This window comes from Aptenodytes patagonicus, chromosome 2 (genome assembly GCF_965638725.1).
Source record: "Aptenodytes patagonicus chromosome 2, bAptPat1.pri.cur, whole genome shotgun sequence".
Taxonomy (NCBI): Eukaryota; Metazoa; Chordata; class Aves; order Sphenisciformes; family Spheniscidae; genus Aptenodytes; species Aptenodytes patagonicus.
In genome coordinates this window covers 153,319,662-153,345,011 of record NC_134950.1, presented here as the reverse complement: position 1 = coordinate 153,345,011, position 25,350 = coordinate 153,319,662, and the positions used below count along the sequence as shown (strand labels likewise).

At 42.4% G+C, this 25,350-nt stretch overlaps 1 protein-coding gene across 1 annotated transcript in view; it reads right to left on the bottom strand.

The window, feature by feature from the left end:
- Positions 1 to 25,350, bottom strand: part of GAD2 (glutamate decarboxylase 2) — a 41,243-nt gene that overhangs the window by 11,101 nt on the left and 4,792 nt on the right. The window contains exons 5-11 of the mRNA XM_076331726.1: positions 23,073 to 23,163; positions 22,133 to 22,245; positions 18,070 to 18,185; positions 8,067 to 8,146; positions 4,619 to 4,673; positions 3,078 to 3,194; positions 1,892 to 1,956 (exon numbers count right to left, since the gene is read on the bottom strand). Of these exons, the coding sequence (XP_076187841.1) occupies positions 1,892 to 1,956; positions 3,078 to 3,194; positions 4,619 to 4,673; positions 8,067 to 8,146; positions 18,070 to 18,185; positions 22,133 to 22,245; positions 23,073 to 23,163 (637 nt within the window). The remainder of the gene's footprint in view (positions 1 to 1,891; positions 1,957 to 3,077; positions 3,195 to 4,618; positions 4,674 to 8,066; positions 8,147 to 18,069; positions 18,186 to 22,132; positions 22,246 to 23,072; positions 23,164 to 25,350) is intronic.

Below are 25,350 nucleotides of genomic sequence, written 5' to 3'. Positions count from 1 at the left end.
CTGCAAACATGCTTTTCACGTGTAGCTGTCACCCCCTGCCCCAGCTTCTGGGAGAGGGACACCAGACCGAAACTCCTGACGGTGGCCAGACTGATCTGCTCCAGACACCAGGCGTTCAGGGTGCCTTGGAGCAGCTTGAAATCTGCCATGTGGGGACTGGAGGGCACCGTGAGGATGGTCCTGCAACTCCTCCTGCCTTTGACAAGAGTATTTTTCTGGACTGTCTGTTACCAGAAGGATGGGAGTACTCAGAGCACAGAGTGCTCCATTTAATGCTCCCTCCTCCTTGTCCCTTTCTCCCCTATCAAACATGAATAACAGCTCCAGTTCTCTTCTATCCAGACCTGTAATGACTGGGTTGTACTCTAGTATCTACCATGAAACAGGAATGTCCATAAAAGTTGGGTCTAGTAAGTCTCCTCTAAAGATACCCACATTTGAAATCTGACAAACTGAAATGAGCTGCTGTGTCCATCAAGCAGAGGAACAGCATTGGAAATGACAAACTTCATTAATTCACTGCCAAACATATGGAGATGTTGCTTATCAAAGCACTAGATAAAATCCAGTGGAGTTTTGGATCTAAAGCGTATTATTTGGAAAGCTGTCCAATATAGATTCAACCTGAACTTCTCATTCCAGCAGAATTTGGACAGCAATTTGGGAAGCAAACTCTTTTTTTCATGCTCTGTCCTCACAGGCAACTGGGTAGATTTTTCTAACTTGCTGGATATTTGGATGCATATCCTTTTAATGCACAATATGTAAGTTTGGAGTGCTGGAGGCAGTCTTAACTTAACTAAATTGAATTCATAGAACCATTGGCCGATTTCCAAATTTTGCATGTGAGATGTATGAGAAAGGAACTGAATCATCAAGGTATCCTCCTAATCTTCAGGAACAGGATGAGGAAGTTGTTTGTAATTTTAATTGGCAAGGAACAGCAATTCGATTTAGAGATAAAAAAGGCGGAATGGAATAATAATTTACTCTCGAACAGCATGAGCTTCAAAAAATACACAAATGTGAGAGTGACTCCATCTAGTCCAGTGTACCGTCTCCAGCAAGTGGCCTTAATAGGTGCCTGGGAAGCACACAAAACAGGGCAAGCATATACGACCTTCCTCCAAATGTTCTCTGAGCCTCCAGTCATTTGTGGCTCACAGAAGTCCCGAATTGTTTTTATTTGTCTTCCCTTGAACACAGGTAAATCTTAACATCCTATGGCAAGGAGTTCCACACCTTAACTAAAAATTTCTGAATAAGCAGCTGTTTGTAAGTTTAAATTCAGTATTTCCAGACTCTGAACTGGACTGGCATCACTTATGTTCATCTGTGTGTATGTGCAATGTTCATGAGCTCATGACTACGACTATGTATATCCAAACACAGATTTACTGAGAAGATGTCATTAACACAGCCTGGAGGGGGATATTCTCTCCAGAAGTGACAGAGCAGTGGTCAGTGACTGCCAGGACACCTGTCCAAACTGAAGGTGCATCCACCTTTTATACTTAAGACTTCAGCATGCAAGACCTCCAAGATTCATTTCTTAGAGGAATGCAATTGCTAATTCATGTTGGACACTGAACCAGTGGATGCTGCAGAAACCACTCTGGAGCTGCACATGTATGCTGGAAGGAATGAAAAAGCAAACAAGAACTGTCTGCTGTTTGTACGACAAAACAAAGTGCCACACTACTGTAGCATTGAACAAAGGCACGTAGCAATGCTACTTCAACTGGAAGGACAGTTTGCACAAGTTCTTCACACTGTATCTTGGAGAGAACATCGATTTTTATTTTTATTTATAGACATTGCTATGGTAATCACAAGTGTGTTAAAATGTAAAATTTAATAAATGTATTTAATTAAAGTTAATAAATTATACCTTTCAATGCCATTTAACTTCCATTTGTGTTTTCTTGACATCAGGAGCCCGCCACCCCATGCTCCCTAGAAGGCAAGACACATCTTAATGAGAAGACAACTCTGCGTTTCTCCGTGATGACATCTGTGCATTCACATCAGTTTGGGGCCCTTTCTTTCTTCTTGCTGATGTGGCGCGTTCCAAAATGACCAGGCAGATGGGGCCTGAGGCATTAGCTGTACTAACAATTTTCTTCCAGTAGCTTGGAAGCAGTGGTTTATAGCCCATAATCCGAGTGCCATCCCTTACCGTCTGCTAACCCCTCCCTCGCCACCTCCTCTGACACTGACACATTGGGCTGCCCCACACTAATTAATGACTTGCAGAGCTGCTCCTGGGTAAGCTGCCTTTTCTCTTTTAGTGACTACGTGATGATAACAGACCAGACTGGGATCTCAGCTGCTCTGGTGAGTTTTCATCATATTTCAGATCACTACTGCTTGCCCCCTGCTCATTTGCTTTTGCTCACAGAGATCTGGGACAAGCAGGCGTTTCATGTGACTGAGAAGTAATTTAAGGTAAACATGAATTCTTCCTTTGAATTGGAGTGATTTTGGCTGACAAAGTAATCCAAAAGCAAGATATCCAGCCTTACGGAAATTCAATTACCAAGCCTTTTTGGAGAAAGGATTTGCAAAAATGACACAAAAGCCATTCTAGGGCTGAAAGATGATCCTTCAGAAAGATTTATTGGTAAGAGCCCAGATAAAGCTAAGGAGCCAATCTGATAAATTTCTCTAGCATTTGCATTAACCTGTTCAGCAATTTGCGGTACTTTATTCCAGACAAATGTAGCCTTTTTCATTATGTATTTATTTTGCAGCTGCTGCCGAAGCTGAGCCAGTGCTCAGTATGGTTCTTATACATTTCTTGTACTAATGGCATTTAGAGATAAAACTGAAGGCCAAAAGCCCTCAAACTAGGTCATCTTAAGTGTCCCAGTTGCTAAAAGTACCGCGCAGTCACAGCTCCTAAAATGTCCCCCTTACCTTAGCCTTTCAGAGGAGTGGTAAGTCAGTGCTTGGATGTTAGACTTAATTAATGGAACCAAATACAACGGTTTTTGTACAAGATGACGCTGTCCAAAATGAATAAATTAATGCTAATACACCTTGTAATCCAACCTCCTACATAAGATGATACTTACATCCACGTGCATCCAGATTTTGTATTTCTTGCAGATGTCTGCAATAGCTATGAGAGGATCAAACGCCCCGTACACTGTTGTCCCAGCTGTGGCACTCACCAGAAAAGGAACAAATCCCTGCAAGAAAGCATAGAGGTATTTGGCAAGGTCAGGGTGCTGCAGCCTCCTCAGTCCGCAGCAGCCCCAACTCCTCTTGTGCTGCCTCCACGGTGAGCCCACAAGTGTCTCCTAGAGGACATCCCTGCTACATTACACTGGTTTTCTCTTAGTTTAGATGCCAGTGATATTATAGTTTCTACCTTAAGGTGGCAGCAAACTTCCAAACCAGCATGCTCCATTTATTAGGATGCATGAGACAGGTAAGGGCTCAGAAGAACAATTCTGCCCCATGCCACCTGCCTGAAACAAAGAGGTCTGCTCTGCATGATGTTGCATAAAACAAACCTCACCCAGGCACCACAGTGCAAGAAATATCTCTGGTGAACTGTGCCCTGGGCTGTATTATAATTATCCCAGTGAGCATCTGAACGTGTGGTGGCCCAGTCCTGTCAGTGGGAGCATCTTGTCTGGGGGTGTCCCCTGGGGGCAATGCACAGGGGAGGTGTGGGGCTCACCTCCAGCCCCATCCCTCCTGCAGAGCAGGGAGACAGCAATCTCCACGGAGGCCAGGGACCATCTCTTGGATTCCCTCTGCTAAATGTTGTGCCTCACAGAGCAGCACTCACTGTCCGCCGCATGCCATAATTTATACCAGTGTTTCATTTTAAATTCATTTGTAGTTCTGTTGATTTCATCAGCAGTACTCAGAGCAACAAAGGTAAAGAGTGGCTACATTTTTTGCAGAGCTGGGGTTTAAACTATCGAAAAGGTCTAAACTTCCCTCTGCAAAGTGAAGTACGTGGTCAGTAGGTTTGGGTGGTACTCTGTTGCCATGTTGCCTTTCATTTTTATCTACTATATTGCTTTTCCTAGCCAAAGGAAGCTTTTAATGAAGATTTGTGTTATCAATGAGCTTTGAATGCTGTGTTTCTAATTATTATTTACATAAATGTTGTTGAAGGCACAGGGCTAAATTCATTGCATACTTAGTAATCTGTTGTTTTAATTCTAGCTTCTATTAATGAACACATACAAAAGTAGTGCATTTTGAGAGATGTGTGGATTTTAGTTTATCTTCCATTGTTTTGATAACTATGAGGAATACTTTCAACATGTTAAAATACATACAAATTATCCAAATGATTACTCTGTTTTTGCCAATATTCAGCTGAGGAACTGCATCATAGGCTGATAATATAAAAAAGGAGGATGTTATGCAGAGGAACATGTAAAAAAAGCCAAATAGCTCATGGAAATTATAAAGTAGCTCTAAACCTATTTTGTCAGCAACTCTTGCCTCACTAATTGCCAGGCTACATTTCTGAGAAATAAATCAGAAGTTAATGGGCAAGCCTATGTTGTTTTACCAAGGAAAGCAAAACAACTAGCTGTATCATTCTTGGGTTTTTTTTCTTTGGAAGCAGAAAAGCTAGTAAACTTACTTTTTGTTTGGCTTCAAGAATTCTTCTTTCAAGGTCTGATGGGATCATTTTCCCTCTGGAGCAAGAGAGAGTTCTATTAGAAATTTGATCTTGAAATCAGTTCTTGCTGTTACTTCTTCACTTAACAGGAAACCCAAATAAGGAACTTTTTGCCTAAGGCTTATGCAGCACTGAAGAGCACAGAAAGACTCTGACCATTAATCTGAGTTTTTACCCTAATTATTTTGTCAACCAGCTTGCATCAATATGGTGATGGTAACTGAGACAAGTTATCTCATGGCCACCCTTATTAAAGACTGATGCTGCTCCATGGAGCCTCCTGGTCCTGTTTGATGTTACAGCCCTGGGAATATGCTCCAGGCTCCCAGGGAGAGGCTTAGCCCAGGGTCCCAAGAAGCTTGCTGGGTGCCAAACCCCATGCTCCCCTTTCAGCAGGCACAAAAAATGCCAGCTGAGCTGCATGGCCTTGAGCAGCGTGACTCAGCTCTGGTGTAAGCAGTCGTTTCCGTGTTTCTATCTGAGGGATGAACTCATTTCAGGGCAACTATTCCACAGTTTGGTGCATTACATGTTTGCATTTGCTTGAAGCAGGATATGAGAAGAAGCTACTAGTCTGGACTCATTAAACGCACTGTCAGGCCCTTTGTGTTGACTGTATACTGTATTTGCAACACATTTAGTATGAACCATTCACTTAAGATTCAGACTCAGCAGTATAAGGCCTGAAGGCTAATTTATGAAATCCTGTAAATGAATTAGGTGCAAGGTAAAACAGTGCTGATATTGAATATTGAGGTTAAGTTTTTCTTTGCTTTAGCCACAAGCAAGACTAGCTAAGAAGAGAGTATGCATAACAGCAATACAAACATGACAGCTCCCCACATTACAGGAATAAACTCTTCACTGGATTTAAGTGTTGTCCATTTAGATTTTTATGCGTATATGTACTTTGAAGGACTTTTTCAGTTTTTAGTACAGTTGGACACATTTTTTTCTATCACAAGCATTGTTTCCTGTTGCTATAAAAAACCCCCTTTACTAAAACTCAAAATAGCAGTTTTAGGGAAACAAATAAAACCACGAGTTTTAGTTTTACTTTTACATTAAAAAAAACCCCTGAAGCGTTTTCATGACATTTGGACGGATGTAAATAAAAAAAAAAGAAATTAATTTCTTGTAGTAAGATACTGCTAGGTTTTATAAGTTTTCATCCTTACACAGCTCACAATAAGTCAGTAACTATTTCAGTAGAAATGGGTTTGCACTGCTGAGTTTTTTGCAAAATCTGTCTAAAAATTAGCCCCGATTTTTCTCATAGAAATTCAAGGTCTAAAGAGTATTCAACTCATTGTGAGCTCTCCCCAGTTACATGACATGTTCAGAGAAAAGCAGTAGTTGTCTTATCTTCAAAAACTGTTTCTGGGATCATTAGAAGAATAAAGAAAAAAAAAAGCATGCCAAAGGAAGGCAATGAGTTCCTCCTCCAAACATAGTTTAGATGTTGGTCTTTAATGGCTTCTAATTTATTGAGCTTGTGCATACAAACAGACACAGAGCTGGGCAGAACCCTTCATTGCCAAAATTTTTTTACCAAGACAAGTGATTATCTAGCCCCTGGTCATGTTGAGTATGCCAAGCTTTACCAAGGAGCAAGCAGTAGGTTGGCTTTGGGAGAGGCAGAAGAGACTCAGCAGCAAAAGGACACCAAGCATAGAGTAAGTGTTGGTGTCTAAGTCTTCTCATATTACCCACACCTGCACACAGTCTTCACTGCTGCCACACCACACTAAAGTGTTTTGACCCCAAACCTGCATGTAATATGCTACTGCTACCAAGATGTCTGCATGGTAGTAAAAGAGGCAATGGAAATATATGGTTGTTCAGTCTGGGGTATGAGCAAGAACATGATTTTCTGCATGTTCTCCTGGTTTGAAATTCACCACACATTTACATAGTCCCATGATACAACAAAACAAGGCAAACTTGGCAGGTGTGGGTCAGGACGGAGAAGAGAAGAGCCACCAAGAAGTGTGCTTGGTCATGCTGGAAACATCAAAAAGATCTCATGGTGCTCCTTCACCCTCCCACAGGCCCAGATCTTCACAGAGGGTCCTCTCCACTGCACAAGCCCACATCCTGTGCAAAGAGCCCGCTTTGTCCCAGTGGTGTCTGCTGGGACTTGGTGAGACACGCAGTAATCCCGCTGTTTACTTCAGGGTGGGCAGGGTAAGCATTGTGGTCTTCACAGAAAATCATCACGCTGAATTTGCACAAGAAGAAAAGGAAGACGTGACTTCATTGATCCATGTCTGTGTTTAGTGAACAGAAACAATTGGAGGTTTATTTTGATGTGTGTTGGTTGTGTTGATGTTGTCATTAATTCCTCTTCAAGGTGTGCTCAGTCTTTTGTTAATAAAGAGATAATAAGCCCGTAAGTCAATATGCAGATGCTGTGATTAGCACTGTACATTGCTTAGTTGATGCTCTTCTTTTAATGTGGGAGCAGAGTATTTTGATAGCAGTAAAACCTTCCATTTACGCTAGAGCCATAAATAATTCAATACCTTATAACAATGATATTTGGGACTCATAGTAAGAGCATATTCTATTGAAAAGATTCTCAGTAGAAACCATAAGGACTGTTCTATTAATTTTTGTCCCATAGAAAGCATGTTTTCCCTAAAATTTAAAATCTTCATCAGAACATGTTGATTTTGTTAATATTCCTTTGCCTTCTCAAAATGGGTTTTCATAGAGAATCAAAACCTTTTAGTTGGGTGAGTTAAGCAAGAAGTTATCTACCACCGGTTTCGTACTGCTGATGAGACCTGTAGGTTAGGTGCCTGCTGTGCTACTCCTTTCCATGGACCATCCCCCTCCTTGGCCTATGCTGCCCACAATGCTGCCAAGACCCTTCTCTCCACATCCCATCGCAGGGGTGTCCCCGTCAAAGGCACTGGGGGAAATGTGTGGTCCAGCTGAGAAGGATGGTGAGAGCATGAAGTAATAGAATTACATTAGCAAATGCGCCTTAATATTTTACTGCTTTAAAAGGCTCACTTCAGTTCATTTTAATGGATCAAAATGTGTCTAAATGCTCCATTTTGACCAAAACAGGCTTCTTCCTCGTTTCTTAGCAGAACGTGTAAAGAATGATTGTTAGTTGGACTTTTTGTTTCATTTCAGGATGAAAGAAAAAGCAGTATCAGAAATCCCTGAGGAAGGGAACTTTAAGATTTTTGATGAGCTCCAAAAACTGACTTGCAAAGAAGCTACTGACAGAGTCAGTTCCTCAAGCAGGATAAATCACTGTAAGGCTGCTAAAGATGATAGCACTATGATGAATTATACCAACTGTTGACTGCATCCTGTATGCTCTCTCTGAGCTGAGCACCTGATGATCTTCTATGTACCGATAAAAAGAGCTGTATTTGGCATCTTTACTTACCTTTCATCACATCTAATCAGAATCACACTATCTGTACCAATACCCAAGGCTGCAGCTCCTTTCTTCACAGAAAAGTGACTCTGAAAAAATACATTTATTATTACTTATTATTTTTATTATTATTTCTTATCCAATTTAATATAAAACACTACACTTGCAAGCCCTTTGGCAAGTAGTCCCACACGGGCAGTAATTCTATTCATAGACTTTTTGGAAACCAATCACTGTAATTTGAGGCTTCGTATCAGGTCGCTACAGTCAATTAGAGAAACAGCAATCACTCTAATCTGGATTTACTCCTAGAATATTAAATACACAATTGTGGCTGATGATGGACCCAAATTCTGTCCTTGATGCATACCTGCAGCTTCTATTGCTTGTACAGATTCAGCTATGAACTTGATTCACTGAAACAAAAAATTCTTCCCTAGAGAGTTCATTTAGTTCGTAGCATCCAGAGTGATGTGCTTCTGCTGTATAACTTCTGGCCAAATAATATACTGAGAGAAATTAAGATAGGAAGCCTAATTGTGATCTCATGCCAGTGAAAGCTAGTAATAACCCCCATTAATAAATAGAGCTACTGCAGTTTAAAATCAGAACTGGGCTATTAGTAAGACTATTACTTAATCTGTACGTACAGAATAAAAAGTGGAAGTTATATACTGGAGTGCAAGTCAGCCTAATTTTCTCTAGCTCATACGACTTAACTCCTGAGCCAGTGTTGGTTTATAATTCTAATTTAATTCCTAGTGATTATGATAATGAAATAGTTTTATATCAAATTATACCACCAAGAATCTGATTTTTAGTAACTCAAACACAGCTGTAACAATATTCTCCAAAGTAATTTTAACTACAGATTATTAGACTTTAAAAAAATGGAAATTCTTTGCATATACTACAGTACCATTAGCTCAGGATGTAACACTATAAAAAAGATCAAGGAGATAAAAATCTAACAGGGTTTTTTAGGTGTCTGAGATGTTAAAGAAGAAAGGAAGACACACAGTCTGCCGGAGCAGAGAAGCAGACCACAAAGCAGAGAAGTACTCACTATTGCTTTGTCAAGTGAGTATTTGGCTTCAACTGTAATGAGAGCAGTAGGGAGCTATAGGGGAAGAGATGGACACGACAGTTACACGTCTGCTTCCCTTAAAGGCCGTGAAGTCAGTGGGATTTCACTGCATACTTATGGGCTCCCTTCATAATGAACACTTTGAGAAATGAAAATCAATTCTAAATCAACTTTGTGAAAGAGAGAGTGGAAGAAGAGTAGAATTGCAACATGTACCTTCAATTTAGTAAGTAAAAAAACCCCTGTGTTTTAAAAATCACTCGGGGGTAATTATTGTTAACAGTCCTGACTACTGTGGTTTCCACTCCAAACTCCTTTTTTCATATGCCTGTATCTCACACCGTTTTGGTTGAAATGCCTCAAGTTTTCATGATGCCCATGGACAATTTGAAAATACTTCCTTCAAGTGAATGATGTTTTTCATACTAGGTTAGGTTTTTTTAATGCAAGGGGGTGGTATAGCTTTCCCCCATGGGGCATGGCTGCAGTATACCAACAATTTGTATTGAACAGCCATTGACCACCTTGTCTAGACCTAAAATCAGTTTTTAAGGCCCTAGTACAACAAACCATCCTAGGCCCTGAATTAAGCACATTCTGAAATGTAAACATATGCACGTCGGACTGACCTCTGCACAAGCTGATGATCAAATGAAATGCATACCCATGCGCTTAGATGAGCAACAAGGTATTTGTGCTTGTGCTTCAGTGTTTTGCTGAATTAGACTGGGTTCACTGCAGCTAGCCTAATCAGGCTTAAGTCATCATGTAGGTTCCTCTGCAGTCTCGGGCGGGAGACAGGCACCTCCAGAGAATGATTCATCCAGCATGAGGGTTGCTGTTTTGGAGCGGGTGCTGAATGACATCAGGTGAGGAGATTTCTACCCCTTCCCTATGGACCAAGCCCTGTGATATCTGCTGTCTGTGAGAGCGGGAAGTGTACAGCACCTGCAGGCACCAGTGCTCTGGAAACTGGTAAGATATTTGATTTTAACACACTGTTATTGTCTAGCCTATTAAAACCACAGGTTAGTGATATGCTCAGATTAGATACGGAGTTTGCCCTGCTGTGTTTCTAGCTGGAGTCACAAAGTGCTAGGAAGTATTTACACATTGAACATCATGGGCCTGCTCAGCATCACACTGATATTTTTCATGGCACGTACTTATTTCATGAAACCAAATTTTTGAACAAACACATTTCCATGAGCTTCATCAGCTTCACTAAAATCAGTGGACTTTTCCCAAGTACAAATGCACCGTAGATTAAGGCTTGGACTGGGACCAATCCACAAACTTCTGTAAGTGGAAGATACTGAAGTCTCTTCCCAGCCTTGCGGGTCTCCCTGAGCCCCATGGTGCAGCAGTGCAACTTTATGAGAGCAGGGAGGAGGAGAGGCCACGAGGAGGCTACCGGCATCAGGGGGCTTATAAAAAATTCCTAAGTTTAGGAAGATATCTTTGAACTTTGCAAAAATTGAAACAGAGCTAGAATATTGCCAGCATAATGTCAGTTCATTGATATGCTATGTTAAGCTAGAATTGAATTTATATACTTTAAAAAAGAAAATCTGGGGTTTTTTTCATGTATGACACAAACCGATGTGCACATATGGGGTAGTGTAATATATAAATACAGGTAGAGAGATAGGAGTGAAGAGTCAGATACATTTCACTGGGTTTTGAGTAAATGACATTATATTGATGAATTTTGCTCCTTATTCCATACTAGTTAAAATAGATTTACTACTGTAATTTGTTTTTCTAATAGAAAATAGAACTATTCAAAATGCCTTAAAAAAGAAAATACGGATTTGAATGGTTTACTATGAGGAAGAAAATTAAGACCATGTGCCCAAAGGCATCCACTGGAATATGGCCAAGCTCAGCTGCCTCATTGAGAAGTCTCATGGCACTGCTAAAACAGCATTGAGGAAAAAAATGAACGTAGTGCTGATAGCTCAGTTGCCTGAAGGCTTTTTACAGACTGAAGGGAACTCAGTGGTCAGGAACCAAAACACGTTTAGGGATAAATTGGGAAGAAATACAGAAGTCTGTGCACAGAAGGGCAAATGCAATTACACTTTCTAAACAAACTTTGAATATGAAATTGCTCAATCTGAGTATACAGTCACAGATATATGACTACTGTTATGTTTTCTGTCTCAGGGTAACATCAGAGGAATTACTCCAACTGCCTGAGAGGCTCTAGAAGAGCCAGGATGAAAGTGAAAATGGAAAAAATATGGTTTTAAGAGCAAAGAAAACTTCCCTAATGATGATGACTATTAAACTTTGTTTTAATATTCCTGGGATGGTGCTGAAAATTTGGTTGCCTGTGTCATATAAAGGCGAACACAGAGAAATATAAAGGTCAAAGAGAAGGAAAGGCTTGCAGAAATAAGCCTGGTTAGACAGAACTACTGACAGATTCAGCTGGGCTAACGGGGAAGAAGGACATTAATTGTGACCCCTTTGGGAATATGGGGGCTACAGTTTGGCCAAGCAAGGAAGTGAGCTTGAACACCATCTTTCACGACACAGCCATGTAGGAGTTACGCAGATCTGAAGTCTTATGGTGGGAGAACCAGGGTCAAAAAGGGAGGATGGGGCAGACTGCCTGCTGCCAGTCCTGAAGGAAAAATCAGGCTATGAGAAGCCGGCAGGACCAGAGTCTCACCACTGTCCTGTGCTCGCCAGAGGCAGGACGACACGCAGGTGGGAGTGGGCTGTCACTGTGGCTTTCGCCCTCCCTCCCTTCATGCGGTGCTACACTGCAAAAGGGTGCATGGAAGACTACAACTACATCCCCAATAGAGAGGAACCTCAATTCATCTCTGAAAAGAAATGTGGTTAAAATTCAATGGTGAAGGAGAAGGCATAGAGTATTAGTCAATATTAGTGACAAAAGCGTATTATTAGTCAGGAAAAAAAAATGGTGATCTTGAGCCAGGGGAATCTTCCCTTTGTCTAAAATGTCAAATGCTGTTAGGAATAAGTTTGTTTGCCTGATAGCCATTTTTTCATAGTTAGCTTTGTAAAGTAAGAACACATTGTAAATTTATTACAGGTGCAATAATGAATAGGCCTTTTGGAAAAAGGAAGAATTAGAATAATTAAAAATGTTATGATGCTGAAAAGTATGGCATTGTTATCTTAAATGAACAGTGCTTCAATATACAGATGCTCTTATTTTTATAGCTTGACAAATTAATTGCTCATAATCTGGCATGGCTGAAGCTGTCAGGAAGAACCATCCTAATGCTGTGAGCCCCAGAGGTCACTGCTGGTTTTTCAGATTGCAGTTTCTCCCTGCTCACATAAACCCAGAGTGGCATAAGCTTTGTGGAGGGAGCTCATCAGCAGTGAGTTCCCAAATGCTGAGCAAGCCGAGCCATCCAGCAGCCACAACTTCTCCAAGGTCTGCAGGTTTGGTTGCTGACACCCCGGTGCTCTGCAGACCTGGACCCCCAGCCTCACCCCATCAGCCACACGCCAGCAAAGGAGGCACACACGCTTTCCTCTCCATCGCCCCTGGGCTTTAAACATTGTGGGATCCCTGGATGTGTACGCTGGGCTACTTCTCTCTTAATTTTAATCATCTAAAAATGTGTGTCTGGTCTAGGCTTGCTGTCCAGGCTCCCTCAATCAGTGGGGAAGAAAAGGTACCTCCAGAAGGCACCTCATCCCTGAGGCTTTGGCACCCATTTTAGACTAGGATGAGTTGTCTTCTGCAGATCTTGCTCTCTTTTTATTGGCTATAAAAAGTGCATAGTCTAACTCAGATTAAAGATTTACACTTCAGGTGATTAAAGTTAAGTAAGTGACATGAATCCTATCTTTAATGTCTCATTGTAAGCTACAGCTTTTCTTTCAATTATCTATGAAAAGAGTATACTGTATCCTATCACATTTTTAAATACACTGTAAATGGTATATATGTTTGCTATTGTTTCCTTTAGCTACTGCTATTCAGTTTTTAAAGTTATTTGTTAATGTCAGGGGAGAAATGAATATATTAATGTTTCTGCACAACATACTAATATTTCCATGTCCTGCATTTTTGAGATATAAAACTTCATACTGCTTTTCTAATCCAGCAAGACTCACAACTTGTTTTTTTCCAATGCGGATAGTTTTAGAGCATTATCTGTGGATAAGAAACGTTGCATTGAGTTCAGGAGGATCCTGTGGCAGTGTAAAAGTCACGAGATATCAACCAGATGAAGGATTAGACCCAAATGATGAATGTCTCCTTTGGGACAGGCTGCCTTAGAGCATTGCTTTTCTGGAAAATGGTTTTACTTTGATTTGAATGGAGTTACTTGAATTAAGTTGCTCCTCAAGTAAGACCAACTTTTTCACTGTTTTCCTCTGGCTTCAAATACCACCAAGCAATACTTTTCTAGTTATTATGCACTAGGTAATGCAAAGAAAGAATGTGTGAATCCATGAGTTTGATTTTTAGTTTCCTTAGGCGGAAACGAAAACGCTCCCTACTTACTCTGCATGCTTAGAAGTGTAACTTACAGCTTCGTAATTTAAGCCACCAAATGGAAAACATGATCTCCAGGCTCCTCAAATCTTTCCCTAGAAGTCCCACCACAGTGGTTATCCCTCGGAGAGCTTCTTGCAGGTGGCAGTCCTAGAAACTGCCTCCTAAGTAGCCTGGCTAGAGGGCAATGCTAGGTGCCATGAAGTGGTGGGACTAGAGATCAACTTTTCATTCTGCACTGAAACCAAACCAAAATCTTCCGTAGGCTGTGTGAAATGGAGTTCTGTCGAGCTGTCTGCTTTGAGACAGAAGTCACTTTTTAATGTCCTTCTGTTTCAGAGCCAAGAACCTCCATCTTAGATTTCAGAAACTGTTCAGACAAAAGCTTTGCCAAAGCCACTCTTCTCCCACAGCTACTGGTGTAGTTTGCTGTATTCCCTGCAAGTAATGGGGCTCGTCCACGAGGGGAAATCAGCGTGCAAGAAGCTGAAGCGGTGATTTATTGCAAACCGCCTCCTCTGATCTAATTGATGTGTGGATGCTGCGCGCACTATGGCTGCGAGGGTGCTCCCCTACCACTGCAGACAAGCCACCTCTCACAGATGCTCCCAGTGCTCCAGAGAATAAGCTCCCTCTGAGTATGTCCGGCTGTCTACAATGCTGACACCTTACACTTAAGCTGCCAACAGACCCTCCCTTCACAGTCAGTGGCTGCTGGAGCCATACTTCCAGTGAAACCTTGGGCAGGAGCCGTTTCACCCCGAGAGCAGTGCACATGGGGGGATGCCAGAGGCAGAGACACCCTCTCTGTGCTCCCCTGGCTCTCTAACTGGATGAACTGCCAGTTCTTACCCTGTGGTTTCTCTTCCAAAACTAAGACAGGAGTTGTATTGCTATTTCCCTGGGGAACACCTGACAGGCGTTCCTCCCTGTGGTGGCTGCTAGAGGGGGTGGGAAATTAGGAAAGCTGATGTGGCCTACATGAGCACAGTCTTGCTGGGTTGGAGAACAGCAGAGGTGACAAAATCTCTATGTCTTCCCAATTATGCCGAGCTTTTTTTCATTCCCTGAACTGTGGATTGAGTCTGTATAGCCCCCAATTAAACATCGAGTCCATGTAAAAGGTGCAAGTCTCTTCAGCTATTTTTATACTATCAAATAAAAAGGCCAAGGACTGTTTTGTAACCTGAACCCAACTAGTTCTCTACAGCTAAACTTTTCCACTCTGCACCCCTTTCCTCCTCAGAGTACAATGACTTTGTCCTTTTTGCCTGCTAGGGGTGATCCCTGCTCCATGCTATTCCCAGCTCCTGCTGGATGCTATCAAAGGGAGTGTTGGTTGGCCAGGTCAAAATGACAACATGGAATGGGTTAAAATTCAATAGGACTTGCCTTATAGACAAATGGATCAATGAAAATGTTCTGAGAAGGCAGCTCTCCCTTTCAGCCGCTTTCTCCACACTGAAAAAGGGATGTGCTCAGCTGAACACTCACAGCAGCCTAAAGCTGATGCACTGGGACACAGGAGGCAGCCTTCATCTTAGATTTTTCATTGTGTTTGAAACGATAAGACTAAAATAGGTTTTTACAAATGGTATCCATCACTTTTATCCTTCCGAGTCAAGGTCTCTTGTGTCACGTGCAGTCCAGAACAGCTGCCCTGAAGGACATTACTCTGCTCCTGCACCAGTGCAGATGAAAGAACCACTGATGATGCACTGGTGAATACAGAGGATTGACTTAAGTCCTGAGCAAGTGCATCTCAGTGAAATTATACCTGCACCAAGACCAACCTAATCAGTTACAGGGTACTTCACTGTACACTGTTTCTGTGTACTGTTTCACTTCACTGGTGAAACAGAAATAAACAGAAGCAGAGTGAGAGATAAGTCACGGTCCTACTGAACAGCTTGGGGAAGATCTGCTTACTGGGAACACTGGAATAGTCACATAACCTATTTTAGGCACCTAATGTAGGTTGTGTATGTCAGGAGGCTGATCTCTGTGTATGGTCAATGCACAGAAGTAGGTGAACCCCTCCTGAAGGTGATTCAGAACATCTAAATTAAGGAATATTTAGATTCCTAATTTGGATGCTCTGAGCTTCCCTCCAGAAGTGCCTCTCTTCCCTGATTATGCAGAGAGTGAGACTCCTAATTTAGGAACATGATGCACTCCTAAATTAGGAAGGGAACTACTTAGAGCTGTGAATTACTCCCTTCTTCCCTTCTCCCCCACTGGCAGCTGAACCTATCACGGCATCAGATTGAGGCCAGATTCTGATTACAGTAATATTGGTGGCAATTGTGGTGTAACTTCATTCGTTTATAGTAAAGGAAGCTCTAGATTGTTAGAAATGAAAATGGAGTCCAGTCTGTGATGCTAATATTCTTGTCTGACAATTGCTGATATTGGAATCTTTACTTCTGTCTGAAAATTTTGAGACAAAAATGTCAATGTTTCTAAACACATAAAGTAGCTTTAAGCTTTGTTTACTGTCATGCCACACACGCAGAGCATGAGGAAATTATAGTATCCAGTTTACAGACTGCTTGTTCCACAGCCATCATCTTACAAGAGCATCCAACTATGGCAGAGAGAAACCACAATCAGGCTGGGGAGTCTAAAAGGAAGTAGAAGATCACCGTGACGTGATAAATGAGACAAATGACATTCTCATATCTTAGTGTCCTTTCAGGTTCTGCAGGACATTTCCTACCTAAAAAGGGGATGGTACTTCTGGGCCTCTGCAATTCCTGTAACAGTCTCTGCTATTTTGAGGGTTAAACCCTGATCCCACATCCTTTGGGCAAATAAGAGTTAAAGGACTCTGTCTTCACTTAGCATGGTTTCTTAACTTCCCTAGAAGATGCGCATGTATGTAAAGAAGTATGTAAACATACTTTATAAAAACCTTGATTGAGGAAGTGACAAAACTGTAATTTCAAGATTCTTTTAAAATGTAACAGATTTCAGATGCTGTTCTATGGATTTGCTATTATATTTGATTTTAGAATGTTTAATTTGCTAAGGGAACTGCTTCTTCCCTGGCATGAAAACACAATTATTAAAGCTCATTTCATTATTTTTGCGACTGATAGCACAATTTGGTTCTTTGTTTAACATTCCATCGCTATGAATACAATGGAATTTTCTAATGATTAATAGGATTTATTATTTTAAATAATCATGCTGAACCTTATTTGCAAGACTTATTAGGTCTGTAACTTCCATATGAATAATGCATCTCTAGCTGTACAGCCAACTTTGGAGAGTTGCTACTCATTTGTAGAATACCCTGCTCTCCGACTGCTTTGGGGACAATTATTCTGCAATGTGGAGCCCACAGTTGTGTATCGCATCTCATCCTACTGCCATGAAAGGCATCCTCAGAGTGATTTCCTCCCAGACATTTCTGATCAGTTTTTAGGACACTTTGCTCTTCACACTCGCACAGAATGGAAACACGTTCTCTGGTAAGTCAAAAAAGGTAGCCAGGAGGATGCTGTCACCTAATATGGACGGCATCTTGCTGAGCCCCAGCCATGAAAGAGTCCTTTCTGGCCAGGCCCACACAGTTGGAGAGAAATTTAGAATGGGACCATGAAGCCTGAAGAGAGCTCACAGCCCCTCCTGGGTATAACCTTTCCTTTTCCCCTTCCTCCTGCACACGCATTCTCCACTGTAAGCTGCAAGGAGGTTTTAACTGGCCATAAACCCAAAACAACCCCCACAATACAGACAGAAATATGACTTCTGTATGATTGTTCAAAGAGCAAAAAACTCTGTGTTTCTCCCATGAGGACCACTCTGATTTCTCCTGTGCCCACCTCCCCTCGCTGCTTGCACCGCCAGATCCCGTCAGTGCCTGTGATGAACCCCGGTGTGCTGAAGCTTTTGCTCACAGGCAGAAGCCCACAGTAAAGCCCAGTTCCCCACCGTATACCGCAGCTGCTCTGCTGTACACACACACAGCATTTCCATAATACTGTCTTCATGTATGTTATCACCCTCTCATTAAATAATAGCAGAGTGGTTTCGGCTAGAAACATTTTGACGCACAGTGATTTTCTGTTCCCCCAGAGTGACCCAAACAAAAGACATTCCTGGCAGAAAGTGCTGAAGCCCGACGATGAGCTCTCATCGTTTGATGTGGTCCTTACCGTTCACATCGACATTTATACAGACACAAGTGAGAGCAAAAAAATGGCAGCGGTTTGTAGAACCTGCTCTCCCTGGGTTTCAGCCACAGATAACCGCACAGCTCATCCCTCTATATATGAAAAAGCCAGCCCCTTCCCGTTCTTTTATTCCCAGTGAAGGAGTAACAGAAATGAAGACAGTTGGGTACAAATTCCCATTCGGCTATTTTCTTCATCATAAATTCATACAAGCAGATGTAACAGATAGGAAAAAACAGAAACACATACATGTTCTGATGTGAAGGCAACCAGTCTGGGAATAGTTGCCATTCCTTTTTCTTTAACTTCTGGGAACATCTTGAAACGTGCAATCAACATAGCATACATGTTAGATATGGCACCACCTGGAGTCCACAGTAATATACTGTTACTTTTTCTATGCATTGTAATATTATTGCAGAACAAACGACAAGTCTTGCTACAGTTTTTCTAACTCTAATGTTAATGTTTCTGCCCAATGGCAGATTCTTCTTCCTGATGCTCCCTCACAGCTGGGTTGTGTAATAACAGGATCTACTACACCCAAATAACAATTTATACAAAAAGTACTGCTGCAAAAAATGATGGGGGTTTCCTTTCATCCTCATTTTTGCTACCATTTCTCCTTTAGTCCCCAATCTTATCTTTCCATATGCCATCCACACATAATCCTTACTCTGTTCCACCTCCCAAGCGGACGCCACCACAAGGCAACTTCCAAGTGCAACCTAAACTGTGCTCTCCCCTCCCAAATTTGGGTGGTGTTTCATGCCCTGGCTCTGAGGAAACCCACACAGTGAGTCCCAATAGACACTATCTTCCGGATAACTGGAGTGGGGGGAGGGAAGAGAAAGGAAAAAGGGTCATTCTAACAAACATTTTTCTTTTTATTTGTCCTCTGATGGGAGCAAGGGGAAAAGGTTACATGTCCCTAACACCAGCCTTAAAATCACTGGCACACATTGACTTAAAATACCCATTTCAAGATGGGTATTTTACCCATTTCAAGATGAGTATCGGGTGACAGCTCTACAGTATTCTGTTCCCATATTTCAATTATCAATGCATAAATTAAAAATGAGCACTTTGTTTTTCTTTTCTGATATTTTTACAAACTGAGCCTCTGTGTCTACAGTGGAACAATGTTTGGTTATACATTAATGCTGCATGAGCACTATGGGAATATAATGCAGAACCTGAGGCAGAGTCTCAGTACTTTTACATATGTACGCACATAAACACACACACACAGAGACACGTATACATAAAATCCACCAGTTTTATCCTGTATATATATACTATATATATATACAGACTGATTATATATTTATGTTTATGCACATATATTTATATAAAGCAAAGGTGTATACTGGTCATGCTTTTAGGCTTTTAAATGAACAGGTCAGAGTGCAGCTGAGGTAGAGTTCAACTAACCCAACTTTCATCCATCTAAAAATGGAGTGAAGAGCACAAGACAGGCACTTCCAGAAGATGGTTCAGTTCATCCTAAGGTAGCTGCCTGTGGTAGGTGGGATGACTTTCCCTGCAAACACATCCACCCCTCTCCCTTGAATATATGGGAGCTGCTGTAACTAGCTCAGGGTAGACACCCAATGCTTGGACAGCCAAAGTGAGGTAAGATAAAATCCACCCTTTAAACAGATCAAGGTAGCTCTGCTGAAAGCAGCGACGTTACACCAGCAGGGTATATGTGCTGGCGAATTTAGTATCGTTTTGACTTTTGTAAGATTTGTATTTATCCCACTGGAGATATATATACTGTTCCACAGCCCACAGAAACCATGCCCTTCATTTCTAATCAATGTCCTAGCTTTGCTCTTGCAGTGAGGGCTGCCTCTGCTCTGGGCTTTCCTGGACATCACTGGTCCTCCTGTGAATCCAAGGGAAAATGCCACAGAGGGATGGCATTGCTGGCATGGGGGTCAGTACAGATCGGGCTTTTTCTTCCCCCTTCAACTATCTTGAGAGGTATGAACATATTTCTACACCTCTTTTCACAAACGACAAAACAAGAAATGGAGAGATTAAGAGGAAATGCTCAGGTACCTGTCCCTAAAAAATGCAGATGTCATGTAACGGCTGCTGTTGATGATTTAGGTGACTGAACTAAGGTGTCCAAGTTGAAGAAATTTGGCCTATATTGTCTGAAGTCATTGGCTCAGTGTCAAAAGAATCAAGACTGAAACGTTAAGTTTCTTCAATACCAGGCTCTCCTATTAGTATTTATTACCTAGTCATTTAACCTTAAGCTTATTAATAACCCCGCATTCTGCCTTTAATTTTGCAGCTGTGTTTACACCCACAGTTAATTGCAGGCAACAAAACACACCTACAGAATTTGGAAAACCTAATCAGGCCTTTATGCTTTGCATGTATTGATACTGTATATTTCATTCCAGAGAATGCAGAGAGCGAGAACCTTTTCTTTGCAACAGTAATGTCTTCAGCTGAAGCCGTGACAGTTTGAAATGAGAAGACAGCATAGAGATGATTTTGATTATTGCCTAAAAAAGCAGAACCTCCACACTGGGTATTGCTGCCTTAAGAGAGTGAATTAGAAAGATGCACTTTGCACAAACCAGAAATTTGCAGAGAAAGAAAGGATGAGAGGGGGCAGCACTGCAAACGGCCAGCACAGGTATGCGCCTGCCAGAGAGCTCGTCCCCATGCAGGTTTCAGCTAGCTGAAGTGAGCTCCAGCATCTGACATGCTAGCAACACCCTGACTCCCCAGGTCAGGCAGGGACCTCTCGCTGACGCAGGACGGACGGCAGTTCCTTCTGAGGCATTCATCTTTCCTGACTCACACTATCTCAAACACAGTTTGCCAGACTTGGGCAGATCTGGCGCATGCACTGAGCCTTTCACCTCCGCCTGCTACCCGTGCCCAGCCTCTGCCCACCACGTCCGCTAAGCAGCATTGCTATTGCTCTTCTGTCCCCGACCAGCCCGGCAGGGCTATTGCAGCTCAAGCCTGCAAGGTGAGGAACTGAAGACCAGCTGTACTGAGTCAGGCCAGGGACTGGACAGTAACCAACCACTGTCCAGTTTCCAAAAACTTTGGCTTAGGTCCTGGGCTCGTGATACACGTTTAGATGCTGCTCTGTGTGATGGAGGCCACGGGTTTTGTCAGGACCTCTAAGCACTACAGTAAAAGCTGTCAGAACTTTTACTCTCAGTGCTTTTTAAATAAGGACTCAACAAGAAGTAATGTAAATTCTTCTCATCTTTTTCTCCACCTCTGTGGAAAGGCCCAGGACAAAACTCACACACTTCCCATGTGTGCATTCAGATGTGAGAAGTTGAAGACGAGCCTTGCCTGATCTTCTGCACAACATGAACTTTACCATTCATGCCCTCAGACAGCTGCACATCCTAGGCTGTTATCACTGAGGCCTTTCCTTTGCTCAATAGTCCAAACACTCTTTCCCTCTCCATTAGGTCACTGAACTTTCTTTCCAGAAGGGCTCCTTCCTCACCAGCTATCAGTCTGTTCTCTTTTGACAAGCCAAGATACCATGCCCTATGTAAATTCTTCAATTTTTTGCAATTTGGTGGGAAAGATAGGCCAAAATTTTTAGCAATGAAATTCCAGAGTAAGGTAGGAGGTGACAAAGAGTATAAATCAAAAGACTAAGTGGAATGATTAAAAAAAAAAAAAGTCTTAACAATGTCGTGTTTGACAGAGTCAATGATTTCTCTACAGTTAATCACACTCATTTTTTGCCTTATTGACTTGCCCTGACGGAACCAGGTTTCTGAGCCTTTAAGCACTCAGATTAACTAGCCACCCAAGTACCCCCACTGAGCTCAACAGGCCAGCTCACACATGGAAAGCTAACTGCAGACTGTAATGTTGGCAGGATCTTACCAACTCCACTGAAATTACTTAAAGGGATGCTACGTCTTTCCCTCTTTGCTCCAATTTCCCCTGCGGTGATGGAGAGCATTGTTGTGTTTCTTCCCTCCATTATTAATAGAATAGTCTTTCTATTTCATGTAATCCATAAAAAGTGGGGGCAAAGCGAAACTGCAAGGCAAATGTCTCTTCTGATTATGTTTCCCATGTGCCATTACAGCTGCTCACAATGCAGTGCAATTTGCTCAAACAGACCCTCATAATCACATCCCTAAAATTCATAAACATGCAATACTTTATCTCAAAGAGGCCACTGGTGGTTACTAGCAAGTGTCCTCTCGAACATGCATATTTTAATTACGTTTACTCTTTAACTACAGGGATGTCATACAGCATAGTCTGAAAAATAAAGAAAGCTTGAAATATCATGTACCAGGTGAAAATATCCCATCGCCACAGCCCCCTGGCCAGCCAACCATCTCTCTCATTTTCCTTAGTGTGACATATTCCAAAAGTACAAACACTGGAGCAATTTCATAGGTGAACCTGAAATGTAGTAATGTCCATATTTAATGCTTTCATCTACAACACTAACACATCTTTTTCCAGTATTACATTACATTATAGCCACAATATACTCTATCTTGCTCTGGACAGAGTTCTGTTTTACAATACTTTTGATAATCTTCCTTCTGATTTGACGTCAAATGTCTAGAAAGAGAAATGCTGAGAGCGCTTGAGACTCCGTTTCCACCCATTTCAGTGAAACAAATCTTGCCCACCTTTTCCGGGCTCAAGGCTTTGCCCTGTAACCAAGAGCTGCTGGGCAGAGCCAGACCTTCGCCTTGCAAAAACCCGTGTGCCTGTCTAGAAGCATACACGTCAGCAGTTCTGTTCATGATGACAAGACAGTGCATGAAGCTAAGCAAGTGCACAAAAATGCTTCCTAGTCACAAAGTGAAAAAAACTCCACACTTCAAATTCTGCACCTCTTTCTTACAGAAAGCAATGGCTCTAACTGCTCTGAGTATGGATTGTACATAACCCCTCTACATGAATGCCAACTGTTCACTTAGCAAACCTTCCATTTTACGTGTTTATGCACGCAAAATGCTAAAATATTTTTTTCTGTGTATTTTTTGGGGGGTAGCAAAACCAACATCATATTAGTACGATGACATTTTATAGAAGACAGCCTACAGGACAATGTTGAAAGTCTTCATGTAAATAGCTGTAGCAACCACTTAAAAAGCAGACAATTGTTTTTCCAGCAACCTTAACATAAAAGTATTCTTTCTTTCATTCAGCTACAGCAGCTAATATTTTAGAGTGTAACTGTAAATATTATTATGGAAAAAAAATCTGCTACTTACATATTAGTATTTGCTGCTGATGTCAGCCAGTCTGCTGCCAATCCAACCATGTCCAATCCAGTTGAAAGTTGATTAAAATATCTAGGGTGCCCTGCGTAAGATGGAAAAACCTTATGTATCTTATACCCTGCATAAGATGTCCAAAACCAGGACAGTTATCAAAAGGCTGATGACTCTGAATGAAACTATTCAGTGCTGAACGGTATATTTACCTCCGGATTTCTATAGAGAAGGAAGTGCTTTCAAGGTACGAAACAAAGCAAACAGCAATAAATACATTTCTTGGAAAAGGCAGGATTTATCTTCTTTCTCATTCCAAACTCAGTAAAATCAGACTAATTACACTGAACGCAGAATATTTAATTCCAGCATTCCCTATTATCCTCTCAATATGCCTTGAAAATTAGCACATCACTGCCTCACAAAAATAGCTGTGTGCTCCCGTTACTGTGTCACATGTTGTCACTGGATGTGTTTTTGCCTGGCTAGGTTTGAAAGGCACGCACGAGACACCATCTGAAGAGCTTGCCAGTACATATAACATCAGTAATGAATGGCTAATGATTATAATAGACAGGGCGAAATGAGAAAATGGAACATTTTGGTGACTGCTTTGCACATGACTCAAAGGCTGATGATTGCATGAAGATGGCAGGGAAGGTGGCGGTCCTTGTCATTTCTTCCCTGTCAGAGTGCAATTACAAATGGCCTGGCTGCTCGCAATGGCGATTTTAAACAAACCCCAGGAAAACCAGCATTGCTGCCCCAGCAGAATGATGCACAAGAATATACTCAATGAGCTGATAGTCCATTTACCTGGTAAATCTAATTGGCTCCTGATTTTTTTCTAAAATCCTGTCAGAGATTTTTCTTAAAAACATGCCTTCAGCCATTAAACCCAGGAACCATTAAAACTCAGTTTTTACTAGTTGCTCCCCGCAAGCCCCTGTTAAGTGGCATAATTACTGGTACAAATTATGGATGGTTCACAATTACTTAAATGTCATCTGACTCAAAGGACAGTAGCTTCTGCTTGGAAAACACCTGTCCTGACCCACAGACGACATACTGTTATTGCCATCACAGAAAACAAAACATAGAGTGAAATGATTGAGGAAATGCAGACCCAGCACCAAAAGAAAACTTATCTTTGCTCTCCGGTGGCCTCTTATCAGGCACAGACACATGGCTGGCAGAACAGCACGGGGAATTGCTCCCCGGCCCCCACCTTGCACACACAAAGGCAGAGTAATTGGGCTGTGCGGGCAGACCAGAGCAGGGGATACGGGGCTGGGGGGGGGGGGGGGCACACACGCAAAATCCAGCTCCCTGCACCCTTAACCTGAGACGAGCCCCATCCAGCCATCCAGCTGCCATCCAGCTGCCATCCAGCCTGAGTGCGTTTTGTACCGAGCCCTCCCCACCGCAGATAGGAACTGCCACCTTCCCCTGGTCCACGCTGCCCAGGACAGGCAGCCAAAGCCCCTCAGGCACACACTGCCGAGATCTAGCAGGATGAACAGGATCCGGCCGCCACCCCACATGCTCTCAAATGGGGTAGGTGGGCCTGGGGCACACGTGCACCCTGCCACCACTGCCAAAGCCACTCTTGCTTTGCAAATAAATCCACACGGAAAAGCTGGGGAATAGCAGAATTCATATTTGCAGCTGCAGTGTCTCGGCAGCTCTCTGTCAGCCCCGTACCCAGCCCCAGGCGACAGCCCTGTTGTCACTGCTTGTTTCTTCAAGGAAACCTCACAGCACACCTCCTGCTTTGGGAACTGCTGTAGGAACGGGGCCGGCTGCATGCAGGGGTCAGGGCAGCCGTACCCTGGAGTGAGATGGGGGAGCAGTCTTGTGCTCCTACAGAGACGTTAGTACAGGGAGAGCAGGAGCTGCTGGCAGAGCCCCCAGCACCTACACCTGTAACATGGCCCCCTCCACTCAGTGCCCTTCCCTTCTGCAATGTGGCTTTAACACGCAGTGGCAGAGAACGTAATGCCCCAATCTGACCCCAACCTCAGCTGCAAGTGTTTGTCCATCCATGTGACACCCTAATACGTGGGTGAGCTCTCTTCCCTCAGCTAGCTGGCCACAGAAAATTGTGGCTTTGCTTAAAATACAGGCTCCACCAGCCAGGTAAGACGAGTTTGCAAGAGATGCTCAAAAATCACTACCCGGGTGCCATCTGCCTGAAACGCACATCCTTTGTTGTGGTTGTCACTGAACAAAGAGGTGACTGGAAAAAAAGACTGACAGGGTGCAGGGAGTGGGGGGA